This window comes from Thermobia domestica, chromosome 7 (genome assembly GCF_964235325.1).
Source record: "Thermobia domestica chromosome 7, izTheDome1.hap1.1, whole genome shotgun sequence".
NCBI classification, from domain to species: Eukaryota; Metazoa; Arthropoda; class Insecta; order Zygentoma; family Lepismatidae; genus Thermobia; species Thermobia domestica.
Genome location: NC_137460.1, coordinates 59,780,549 through 59,793,190, shown reverse-complemented (window position 1 = coordinate 59,793,190; position 12,642 = coordinate 59,780,549). Strand labels below are relative to the sequence as shown.

The window sequence follows — 12,642 nt, the reverse complement described above, 5'->3', positions numbered from 1 at the left end:
TCGAGAACATTTGTTAAAAACGTTGAATTCAATCTGGTTTGGCCTGCAAGGTCACTTGATTTTAGTCTCCACAGTTTCTGGTTATATGGAATGACCAGGAAACATGTATTCCTACGCCACAAAACCTCATGTACGTCGATTATTCTTCTACTTCAACTTTTTAATAGATGGGAATTGAAATACATTTAATTTGCAAATACTCCCACATATTGTTGAGGCCAATATTTTGCATTTCTCCTCCTGCGTCTTTCATATAGAATTCATTTGAACTCAAAATCGCACGAAATTTGAAGTATTTTAGTAAACCACTCTCACCTCCTTTCTCTTCTAGATCAAGTATCAAAGAACACTAAAACACATGTTTAATTATTTTTAATAAAAAGTACCAGATTGATTTCCCTAAACGTAAGGCTTTTCTAGATACGGAAATCTTAATGAACCATTTCTATATCTTTTTCTTTCCTTCTAGGCCAAATATATATCAACACAGAAACGCATGTTTAATTCTTGTAAATATAAAGTCAAATTACCAAATTTCATGTCTCTAACTTAATAGATTGCGAAATATATACCTATCTCTCCCCATTTCTCCCCATTTTTAAGTCGTTAGGGTTCCCGCCGACTTGGAAATCTAAAACGATCAAGGAATTCAGTTTACTTGCAGAAAGTTTTGGAAAAGTCTGAGGATTTTATGAAAAGCTGAAACAAAACCATTGGAAATTAAAGGAATTTTAAATACGGATTTTCACTTCTTAGAACTCTTACTCCGTTGTTAATTATCCAGATGTGTGGTAGAGGATAATTTATAAAATAAATTTGTTTATTTTGCAGTACTTCTCTACGCACAAACATACTAGATAGTTGCACATGGATAGTAGATGAGAAACTCCCTGCTCGGGGGAAAAATATAGTTGTTTTGTTTTTTTGCGTTACATATAGACCTGAAAATTTGTAAACTTAACCTTGGAGACCTGGAAGTGTCAAGAAATTCATGCTCGCCAAATAAGTGAGAACCTTATTCGAATTTCTATAAATCATTTCTTCCTTTTACCTTACATTACAGATCGTATGTACTGTCCAAATTTCAAGTTCCTAGCTTAAGCAGTTTGGCTAGCCGTTGATCAGTGAATCAGTCAGTCAGGAATTATTTATATACAGAGAGATCAAATGATAGATTCTCTATGACAGAAATTAACGTGTTTTATTAGTAAATATCAAGTGAAGATTGGAAATAACTTTAGTAACAAAATACATCAACGTTAACTATAAAAAGTTGAAGATTTTGTGTTGCTTGTTTTCATTGCCAAATACCTAGACAAAATACAGAATTATTAGAAGTTTTTTTAGTTTTATTAAAGCATTCGTAACGCACGTTGACAAAATATAAAAGTAAGATCTTTGGGAAGAGAAAGTAAAAAAAAAAAAAAAAAAAAAAAAAAAAAAAAAAAAAAACTTTGTTTACATTAAACTTGTTTTCCCAATTACAAGTGCTTTGTGCGAGGTCCTTTTGTCACTTGACACATAACGACTCGTAAGTTTCTGTCATACGCGTTGTAGTATATCACGATCGAATGATGCAGTGTTTCTGTAATGCATACGCGCAGATCATGCATGGAGGTGGTAAGGTGCTTGTAGACTATCTTTAACATACCTTCAGAGAGAATATTCGGGAAATATGGAGGCGAAAGAGGAAGTTAACAATGGACATGATCAGCACTGCTAATCCATTTGTTTGGTAGTTGCCTATTGAGTTCAGTTCCGAATTCTCTATGAGAATGGGAAAGGAAAAACTATCCATGGGAAAGAGAACTATTTTATTTGATAATGAAAAACGGAATGTCCTGTTCGTCCTGCGGTAGAAAACATGTCTGTAACGTGTTTACGTACGAAATCCCCATGATAACGAATGAAGAGCTGTACACTTTTTTATGAATAACACATTCAGTTGGCGGATTTCGTCCAAATTTTAACATTATGTTTGTTCAGTATTCTCAAAAGTTGTAAGGACTCTACCAAATTATCGGTTTCTATTAGAATCTGCATACTTTTGCAGAAAGAAAGCTGCTTCACACTATCGGCCGGTTTGAGAGATCGCAAGAACTGCAATCGGTAGGAATAACAAATGTTTGCGTAGAATCTTCCATATAATCGCCTGCGGGATATTCAGTTCTTTGCTGGCTCTGATAGTAATGAACTTTGTTTAAAAGTTGCAGGATATGCTCAGTTGCTTCAGCTATTATTGACGGACAGCCGAATGACTTTTAGCTACAGATGCAACTACTTTCCTTAAAATCGGAGTACCACTTTCGAGCATATGCCTGCTGGGTGAATCTTCAACGAACTTCCTTCGCAAACTGCATTGGACATTAATAAGTGAAAATCGAGGATCCAAAGCAGTCTCCTGTCTTTGTTGGCATCTCTCGTCTCATATCATCTCTAACGATAAACTGTGCAACTTTGCCAGCCATTTAAAAAAATAAAAATAATAACAAATAAAAATAAATAAAAAGGTTTCTCTTTATATTGATATCACTTTGGTTTATCTGTGTTGAAATGCGCACATATTTTACTCTTACTAATATTGACCATTTGTGGTCAATCAGCTTTTCTTTTCTCTGGAGCTATTGGAGGGGGGGGGGGGTAGGTTTGGAGTTAAGTGTCGTCCATTTCAACTCCGAACCAATTTGAGATATAGACCTATAATTTAATGTGGGATCTAAACCACATGAGCTCCCACGGGAATTAAAACCAAATATCACAAGGCAGCTCTCTAAAACTGTTAGGTTGTCGGAAAAGTCGAAGCTATTTTCTGTTTTTCAAGGGTCATTCATTTATATGATGTACAGTGCTCCCATATTCTGGAAAATCAGGTAAAGTTAGGGAATGTCAGGAAAATGAAAACATGTCAGGGAAAGTCAGGGAACGTAAGTGTGCAAAACAATTCGTGAAGTGTAAATTGTTTCTTCAAAACTATCACAGCAGAGTGTGAACCATTTTAAAGAAAATTCCAGTCTTGAGCCATTTGTTTGTTTCCTGCACTCAGAACTTCTATCTCTCTTAAGAAGCTAATGAGTCGTCGTGTTAAACAAAGCGTTATGAAACTTGCTGACGGTACAATGAAGCTTCTTGACTTGACTGTAAATGAAAATTTAATAGAAATAAGAAAGGTGGACATTGGTTTTAAGCTAGAAAAACTACTGAAAGCATTAGATAAACTAGCTTTCAGGCTTGACTGTCGAAACTTTTTGCTGGGCATAATCAAGAAGATTGTGGGAAGGAGCACTCTGAAGTACAAATTAGTACGTCTCCTGTTAGCTTTGGACTCCAGGCTACAAATAAATAAATAAATAAATAAATAAATAAAAAATTATAAAAAATAAAAAATAAATAAAAATAAAATAAAAAATAAAAAATAAAAAAAAATCAGAACTTGCTTAGACTAGGTTGAAACGCATCCTACAAACTCTGCATGAGCATAACAGAATATCTGATTCTGTACCTGAGAAAGCAAAGTGTCAATTTATGGCTTTCTGTACTAAAATCCAGGGGTCTCTTGCAATTGACTTCAGAGAATACGAAGAGAAGATAGATAGCTTCTGGTTAGATGACTTCTTTGTAAAGGTAATGTCCAAGAAACAAGAATACTCCGATTTGTGGCATGTTGTGAAAATATGTTTAATTTTATCCCACGGCAATGCCTCACAAGTAAAGGGTCCAAATGGATGAATCGAGTTGCGGGATTAGACATAGTGCGCCTGATAGAGGATGTGAAAATATGTAGATGTGCAAAGTTATAGCGGCTGATCGCCATAAGAAACGGAGAGGGAGGAGGTCAAAGTTTGTGGGAGAAGGGCTATGCTATGTTATTGAAATACATCAAATAAATGTTGAATCTTGAAAATAGTGAAAGACAATGCAAATGGTGGTAGTTTTACATATTTTTAAAAGAAGAATGGGCAGAGTTGATCACGAACCTCCGCCGCCATCTTGAAATCCGTTTTTTTTTTTTTTTAAGTAGAAAGGTAGTCATGTGATATATCAATTAGGGCCAGCATATTCTCAAAATGTCAATTATGAACTTTAGTAATCGTTATCTGTACTTATTTGGAAACTTTAGGATCACCTTTATAGTTATTTACGAAAATCTAAGAGACTAATACTTGTATGTTGAAAGTTTGGATTATCACGAAAACACATGTAAGTTACATATATCCAGAAGCCAAGAAAAATAATAATAATAATAATAATCTAATTATATCACGCTAGATACGTGCCTCTGGCGCAAAATATTTGGGGGCGCAAAATATTTGGGGGCGCAAAAATTGGAGAGTGAAAAAGGAGAAAAAATTCAAATACTCTGGTGCAGAAAACGTCATTTCCGTTCCGGTTGAACTACCTGATTACAAACAAACTAGATCTCGGCGGCTAATGTAAATGTCATTTGTATAATTTTACTTTTGTTAATTGAAAATAGAGATTTATATTACTTGATAAATAAGAATACTTAAGGACAGTTGTCTCAGGATAACTGGGGGTAAAAACAAACTATTAACTGTACTAATATTAGGAAAAATACGTGTTTTCTAATATTAGTTAAGGGAAAATTCCGCCCGAAGCAAAACTGGCAAGGTAGTAACTGAAGGAGAGGTGCTCTGGAAATAGTGGGGGGTGCAACAATTTGAAGTGCCTAGGGCGCCGAGGAGGTTTAAAACGGTCCTGGGTGCATGATGCAATTGTGTACTATGGAGGTGTGGAATCCGTTCCTATTGATCGAAGAATGGTTCGTTCAGTTTGGAGATGCTATGATGAATACCTTAAACAGAAACGAATCAAAGGTGAAAAAAGAAAACTAAGTGCTGAAGTTTAGAAATTGGAAGAAGGAAGAAATAAATGGAATTATGTTACAAACAAGAACAAGACACTCTCGTAGAATAAATTCAAGAACTGAAAACAAAACAAAATTCTGTTTAAAATGTAAATGTGAGGATTAAGGTGTCTCAGAGTCGGTAATATTAGGACTGATAGTATTAGGCTTAGAGAGAGTTGGCAATATATTCTTGGCTTCTTTTTATTGTTTTTTCAAGCAAAAAGAAAAATAGTCTAATTTACAATGTCAAGATATGTGTTCCTGTATCATACATATATTATTATATAATTACATGTTAAATTTTGTGTAAATAACAATTGCTCATATTGAACATAACAAATATGTAAATGATAATTAAAGATGGTGTGTTGGATGGCTATGGGGATGGAGAAGGCCGTCAAAAAAGTGTATGATAGAACTTGCCCCATATCTTCCCATTCAAGAATTTATGTCAGGGAAAACAAGAATTTGTGTCGGAATGTCAGGGAAAGTCAGAGAAATAGATCTTTTTTGTGGGATTCGTGTAAGTATAAAGAACATAGATCACTCAGTTATATATTACCTATTTTGTTCGATAACCTTTTACTATCCTTCAATGAGCTTCAAAATTTCTAATTCATAAAAGGGCCTGTCTTTATCGTCGAAAAACTTAACAATGTTATGATTTTCCAGCCTTATCTGAATTTTATACCATGTAAGAGGAGTTGAAGAGAGCGAAAGAAGTGGCAGTCTGACGCAAGGTCAGGCGTGTATGGTGAGTGACAACATCCTATAAAAGGTCTGACTGGTTATCAAAATTGGTTATGGTTTCGTGTTGTTGTGATGGAACACAACTCCTTTATGATTAATGGGCTCTAGATGTTTTACCCACTAGAACAATATACTAGAATTAATTTAAATGAACGAGAACTATAATTAAAAGCAAAACACTTATCTTTCAAAGTTTTTCAGATCAAGAAAACAAAACATGTTCAGTCACGAACTATTAGCTACAAGGCGCCAAAAAGCAATATTAAACTAAGCAGTTCAAGTTGTCACTGGCAAGTTGAACGCGTTGTATAAAAAGATATTGAGGTGTCTCATAATACATGAATGGCTCTCAATAAGAGCCTGACATACTAAAAATAATATATAATTTACCATTTTTTTGGCTTGTTTTTTAATAAGTGAAAGGAGATAATCCATAAATCCATAAGGAGATGTTCCATAAATCCAGATTGGATCATCCAACTGGGATGTTACACACTACAGACAATATTCCTTGAACTAAAGCGAATTTTTGAATTCAGTTTTTTTTTAACAGCTACTACCGCGATTAATTTAGGCGAATTTGTTAATGGAATCAACCCGTTAATATCTTCACGAGTAAGGGGACTTACACGGTGGTCGTTTAAATCCCATTCATCAACATGCACGGCAGTGCATGGCAGCCAAGTTCCGCGAAGAAAATGAAAACTGGCCTGCACTGCCGTAAGCATATTATACACGAACAAGAGTTTTGGGTAAAATCGCCGATTTCGAGGCTTTGTAAAAACGATTCTATTAAGGGTAGAAATACGAAATTTAGAATGTAAGGAGATATCCCACAGATGTACTCATATGCCAAATCTCACATTCCTACCTTCAACCATATTCGAGTACTGGACCCCCAAAATATGCAGTTTTCAGGCTCACTGACTCACTGACTCACTCATCAAATTGATTAGGTACTTCCCAATCAGATAGAAACGTGAAACTGTGCAAAAAGGTACCCTATAACGACCTGAGTATGGAAAAAGTCCAAAATCTGAGGAATGTACTATGGGAATTTTTTTACGGGCAAAAAACTGTCCTTAGCCAGGAAAAAAATCGTTTCACTCACTCACTCAACAAATTGATTAGGTACTTCCCAATGAGATAGAAACCTGAAACTTTGCATAAAGGTTCCCTATAACGACTTGAGTATGTAAAAAGTCCTAAATCTGAGGAATTTGCTATGGGAAATCTTTTATGGGCAAAAAACTGTTCTTAGCCTGGAAAAAAATCGTTTCACTCACTCACTCATCAAATTGATTAGGAACTTCCCAATGAGTTAGAAACTTGAAACTTTGCATAAAGGTACCCTACAATAACTTGAGTATGGAAAAAGTCCGAAATCTGAGAAATGTGCTATGGGCAAAAAACTGTCCTTTGCCAGGGAAAAAATCGTTTCACTCACTCACTCATCAAATTGATTAGGTACTTCCGAATGAGATAGAAACTTGAAACTTTGCGTAAAGGTACCCTATAACAACCTGAGTATGCAAAAAGTCCGAAATCTGAGGAATGAGCTATGGGAAATTTTTATGGGCAAAAAACTGTCCTTAGCCAGGTAAAAAATCGTTTCACTCACTCACTCATCAAATTGATTAGGTACTTCCGAATGAGATAGAAACTTGAAACTTTGCGTAAAGGTACCCTATAACAACCTGAGTATGCAAAAAGTCCGAAATCTGAGGAATGAGCTATGGGAAATTTTTATGGGCAAAAAACTGTCCTTAGCCAGGAAAAAAATCGTTTCACTCATTCACTCATCAAATTGATTAGGTACTTCCCAATGAGATAGAAACGTGAAACTTTGCATAAAGGTACCCTACAATAACTTGAGTATGGAAAAGGTCCGAAATCTGAGGAATGTGCTATGGGAAATCTTTCATGGACAAAAAACTGTCCTTAGCCAGGGAAAAAATCATTTTACTCACTCACTCAACAAATTGATTAGGTACTTCCCAATAAGGTAGAAACTATGCATAAAGGTACCCTACAATAACTTGAGTATGCAAAAAGTCCGAAATCTGAGGAATGAGCTATGGGAAATTTTTATGGGCAAAAAACTGTCCTTAGCCAGGAAAAAAATCGTTTCACTCATCAAATTGATTAGGTACTTCCCAATGAGATAGAAACGTGAAACTTTGCATAAAGGTACCCTACAACAACTTGAGTATGAAAAAAGTTCGAAATCTGAGCAATGTGCTATGGGAAATCTTTTATGGGCAAAAAACTGTCCTTAGCCAGGAAAAAGATAGTTTCACTCACTCACTCATCAAATTGATTAGGAACTTCCCAATGAGTTAGAAACTTGAAACTTTGCATAAAGGTACCCTACAATAACTTGAGTATGGAAAAAGTCCGAAATCTGAGAAATGTGCTATGGGCAAAAAACTGTCCTTTGCCAGGAAAAAAATCGTTTCACTCACTCACTCATCAAATTGTTTAGGTACTTCCCAATGAGATAGAAACTTGAAACTTTGCATAAAGGTACCCTACAATATCTTGAGTATGGAAAAAGTCCAAAATCTGAGGAATGTGCTGTGGGAAATCTTTTATGGGCAAAAAACTGTCCTTAGCCAGGTAAAAAATCGTTTCACTCACTCACTCATCAAATTGATTAGGTACTTCCGAATGAGATAGAAACTTGAAACTTTGCGTAAAGGTACCCTATAACAACCTGAGTATGCAAAAAGTCCGAAATCTGAGGAATGAACTATGGGAAATTTTTATGGGCAAAAAACTGTCCTTAGCCAGGAAAAAAATCGTTTCACTCATTCACTCATCAAATTGATTAGGTACTTCCCAATGAGATAGAAACGTGAAACTTTGCATAAAGGTACCCTACAATAACTTGAGTATGGAAAAGGTCCGAAATCTGAGGAATGTGCTATGGGAAATCTTTCATGGACAAAAAACTGTCCTTAGCCAGGGAAAAAATCATTTTACTCACTCACTCAACAAATTGATTAGGTACTTCCCAATAAGGTAGAAACTATGCATAAAGGTACCCTACAATAACTTGAGTATGCAAAAAGTCCGAAATCTGAGGAATGAGCTATGGGAAATTTTTATGGGCAAAAAACTGTTCTTAGCCAGGAAAAAAATCGTTTCATTCACTCACTCATCAAATTGATTAGGTACTTCCCAATGAGATAGAAACTTGAAACTTTGCATAAAGGTACCCTACAACAATTTGAGTATGAAAAAAAGTCGGAAATTTGAAGAATGTTCTATGAGAAACTTTTTATAGGCAAAAAACTGTCCTTATCCAAGCAAGAAATCGATTCACTTACTCACTCAACAAATTGATTAGGTTCTTCCCAATGAGATAGAAACTTGTAACTTCGCATAAAGGTACCCTACAATAACTTGAGTATACAATAACTTGAGTATGCGCGTCATGTAATGAACTCCGTAATTTCGCAATGTGAAAAGGTAGAGAACAACTAGGTATATTGAAACACCAGCTATGTCTAGTGATGTAACAGCGAGGATTCAGCATCAAGGGTTTTGGGCTCTGTTGATACTCTTCGTATTTAGGTAATGAAAAATGAGATGTTAGCGATCATGATTTTGTAGTTCGGGTAAATGATTTGGAATCTCGTTTGGACATAACGCTCTGACAGATATTTAATAGAATAAATCCTCTCCGCTGTTCTAGTGGCTAGCATGTGCGCCTTTCTTGTACAGGTCTTGGGTTCGATTCCCGGTAGGAGAGCCCTTGGGAACTAATGTTGTATGTGACACATTATGACTCCTTTAAAAGTGTACAATTTTAAATTTAAATCCAGTAATATGCCACAATTGAGAATTGCAATATACGATATTGACATGGTGAACTACAAAAAGAAGTGAAATATGAACAAAACCACCAGAGGTGCAAAAAGTGCAGCCAAGTTCGTCAGCCTCAAAAAGTGTTGAGATGAGGATGGATGAGCCAAGTTCCTTGGCCACTGCATCTGAAAGGAACACTGGAACTTGGCGCGAGGTGTCAAGGAAAATTATGTTAAGGAACCTTAGGGATAGTGGTGGTGGGCGGGTGGGTTTAGGACCACCATCAACCTTAGGAATATCAACTTTGCTAATGCGCTAAGGCACATATACAGTATACTGCAGTAAGATTGGTGGTTCGAAACCCAGACAAGGAAAACTTATATTCCTCTACGAAGTGTCAAAGTAAATGATGTTAACGAGCCTTTGGGATGGTGTTTGTGAGCGTGGTGGATTTGGGGGTCACCACTAGCCTTATGGCTGAAATGTCCCGGCCGTGAAACTAGGAACAGACATCTTAATGTATTCGAATATGTTAGACACCTCGCGCCAAGTTCCAGTGTTTCTTTCAGATGCAGTGGCCAAGGAACTTGGCTCATCCATCCTCATCTCAACACTTTTTGAGGCTGACGAACTTGGCTGCACTTTTTGCACCTCTGGTGTTTTTGTTCATATTCATAAATGTACACTTATGTCCAAAATTATTGTCGCATTTCTATAAATATGCTTTTGTAGGAATATAATTCGATAACGAATTCGACCGGTATTTCTTATAATGTTTGTATGTGTACAGGGTTTTCATAAAATCAGGACGGATTTAATTCGCTTATAATTTACATAAAAATGCTCATATTGAAATCAAATAAAGTGCAAACGGTAGCGGAAGGATTAAATTTTTACCTGTAATTTGCACCAGCTCAGTTCATTCACCGCCACACCTCCAACTGGGCGCCATTTACGTCCACACATTCGCGTAGGCGGCGCTGGAATCCACTCACAGCGTTCCGCCGTGTTTGATCCGAAATGCCAGCCACAGACGCCCTGATTTTGTCCTTTAAGTTCTCAAAACCACTTGGCTTCTTTGCATAAACTTCCGTTTTCACATGACCCCAAAGCCAGAAGTCGCAGGGGGTAAGGTCGGGTGATCTTGGCGGCCAAGCGGTCGGGCCACCGCGGCCAATCCATCGGTTAGGGAATTTCTCGTCAAGGAACTGTCTCACCTTGATTGCATAGTGAGGGGGTGCCCCGTCCTGTTGGAACACGATGTCGTTCTGGATTTCACGTACCTCCAGTTCCGGAATGAGGTATTTCTGCAACATATCCAGGTACGAATCTCCATTCACGGTCTCCTCTTCAAAAAAAAAAAAAAAAAAAAAAAGGTCCAATCAGATGATCATAGGACGCAGCGCACCAAACGTTCACTTTAGGGCTATCTCTCTCATGTGTCTCAAATTCCTTTGGGATTTCCGTGCCCCAAACGCGACAGTTGTGTCGGTTAACCTTCCCGGACACATGGAAGGTTGCCTCATCTGAGAACATGATGGCTGAAAGGAGAACGTCGCCATGCCCTCCCTCTCCCTCTCTCAACGTGTTCAGAGTTGCCGCTTATCTAACAGTGTTGCCAAGTAAAAATTTAATCCTTCCGCTACCGTTTGTACTTTATTTGATTTCATTATGAACATTTTTATGAAAATTATAAGCAAATTAAATCCGTCCAGACTTTATGAAAACCCTGTATAATCAGCAAAGACACGTATGTGGCAAATTTCATGTCAAAAGAGCAGTAAATAAGAACAATAAAACGAAAATAAAACATGTTTGTCCATTTAGCAACATTTTGTTTTACTCGCTCTAATTTTCGTATTTATAATTCTTTTTTTACTATGAAATTTACCACAAATATCCATTTCCCAATTGTGAAAATATTTAGACATTTTTAAATCCTTATTATAAACGAAAACTCAATTATTCATAAATGGTTTCGCGTTATCCTCTTTACTGATTTTAGCACAGTTCATTGAATACATGAATACAAATGAGCATATCAGTGACAATATTTTTAACTCAGACTATATTATCATAGTATTGTAAATTGAGGCGTGCGGGCGAGCAACAAAACAAGCAGCACCAAAGAAATTGTGCATTAGAGGGGATTCAAAAAATTTTAACTCATGCTGAATCGACTTAGTCCAAATAGTGCATGTGTTTCGTTGTTCCTCTCAGCTTTGAAAAACTAAAAGGTTCTATTAATATATTAACTGAGACACTATAGGAAAGCCTAGCTCTCGATGTTAAACTGAAAATCCCAACTTTACTCAAGTTATCGATTGTACCGTTGTTCTGCCGCACGCCTCAATTGCAACACTAAAAAGTATCAAGAAGTATAAGTTATTTTTAATAAAATGTTTCTTGTTACAGATTATTCACATAAAAAGCATGACCCTTATGCAGAATTAAAGCTTTGCGATTGCGGAGGTGGCAAGAAGAGTCGCGGCGGTGGACCTCCTACGTACTACCCGAATTTTGGCGAGAGATACCTCAAGTGCGAAGGATTAACACCACATAGCGCAGGCCACTCAAGACATTATGGGAAGACCAGTGGTTGTCCAGAAGCATACACGCGTAAATCCAATAAATGCCCAGCCTTCCGTGGACCACCAAATCCCAAAATTGAAATCCAGCAACCAAGGCCTTGTCCTGTTTACGATTTTAAAGAAGAAAGGGCACCACCACAAGGCAAAGCTATGGAATATGGGTCGTGCTCTGCATACAGAGGAAAAGAAGTCCATCCACATCCAAGAAACAAAGCGGGTATTATTGAACCTTGTCCAAATTATAAAGAAGTGCCCAATTGTCCTGCTTACAAAGGTGGTCCACCAAAACGAAACGCTGAGTGCCCTCTGTACCCTGCAGAGCCATGTGATGTTTTTGACATTGGAGAAGGTCGTCCATGCCCTATTGTAGATCCTTGCCCCACAGATCAGCGAGTAGATGAACCCTTATATCCTTGTCCAACTTACCTTCCCTCAAAGGAATACGCTTGCCCAGGCCTTGACAAAAGCTGGCCTAAACCATGTCCTGCAGCACGTTCATAGCCACAACTCAACATTTTGAACTGAATGTTTTAAAATAAATACTTTTTTCCACACACCACAGAAACTATATTCATTCCTGTATCACAGAAACTGACAGTAAATGGTAACTTTAAAATACAA

General features: G+C 36.9%; 1 protein-coding gene across 1 annotated transcript in view; it reads left to right on the top strand.

The window, feature by feature from the left end:
• The window catches only part of LOC145690150 (uncharacterized), a 77,714-nt gene extending 65,072 nt beyond the window's left edge, over positions 1 to 12,642 (top strand). The window contains exon 6 of the mRNA XM_081764758.1: positions 11,846 to 12,642. Within this exon, the coding sequence (XP_081620884.1) occupies positions 11,846 to 12,522 (677 nt within the window). The 3' untranslated portion in view covers positions 12,523 to 12,642. The remainder of the gene's footprint in view (positions 1 to 11,845) is intronic.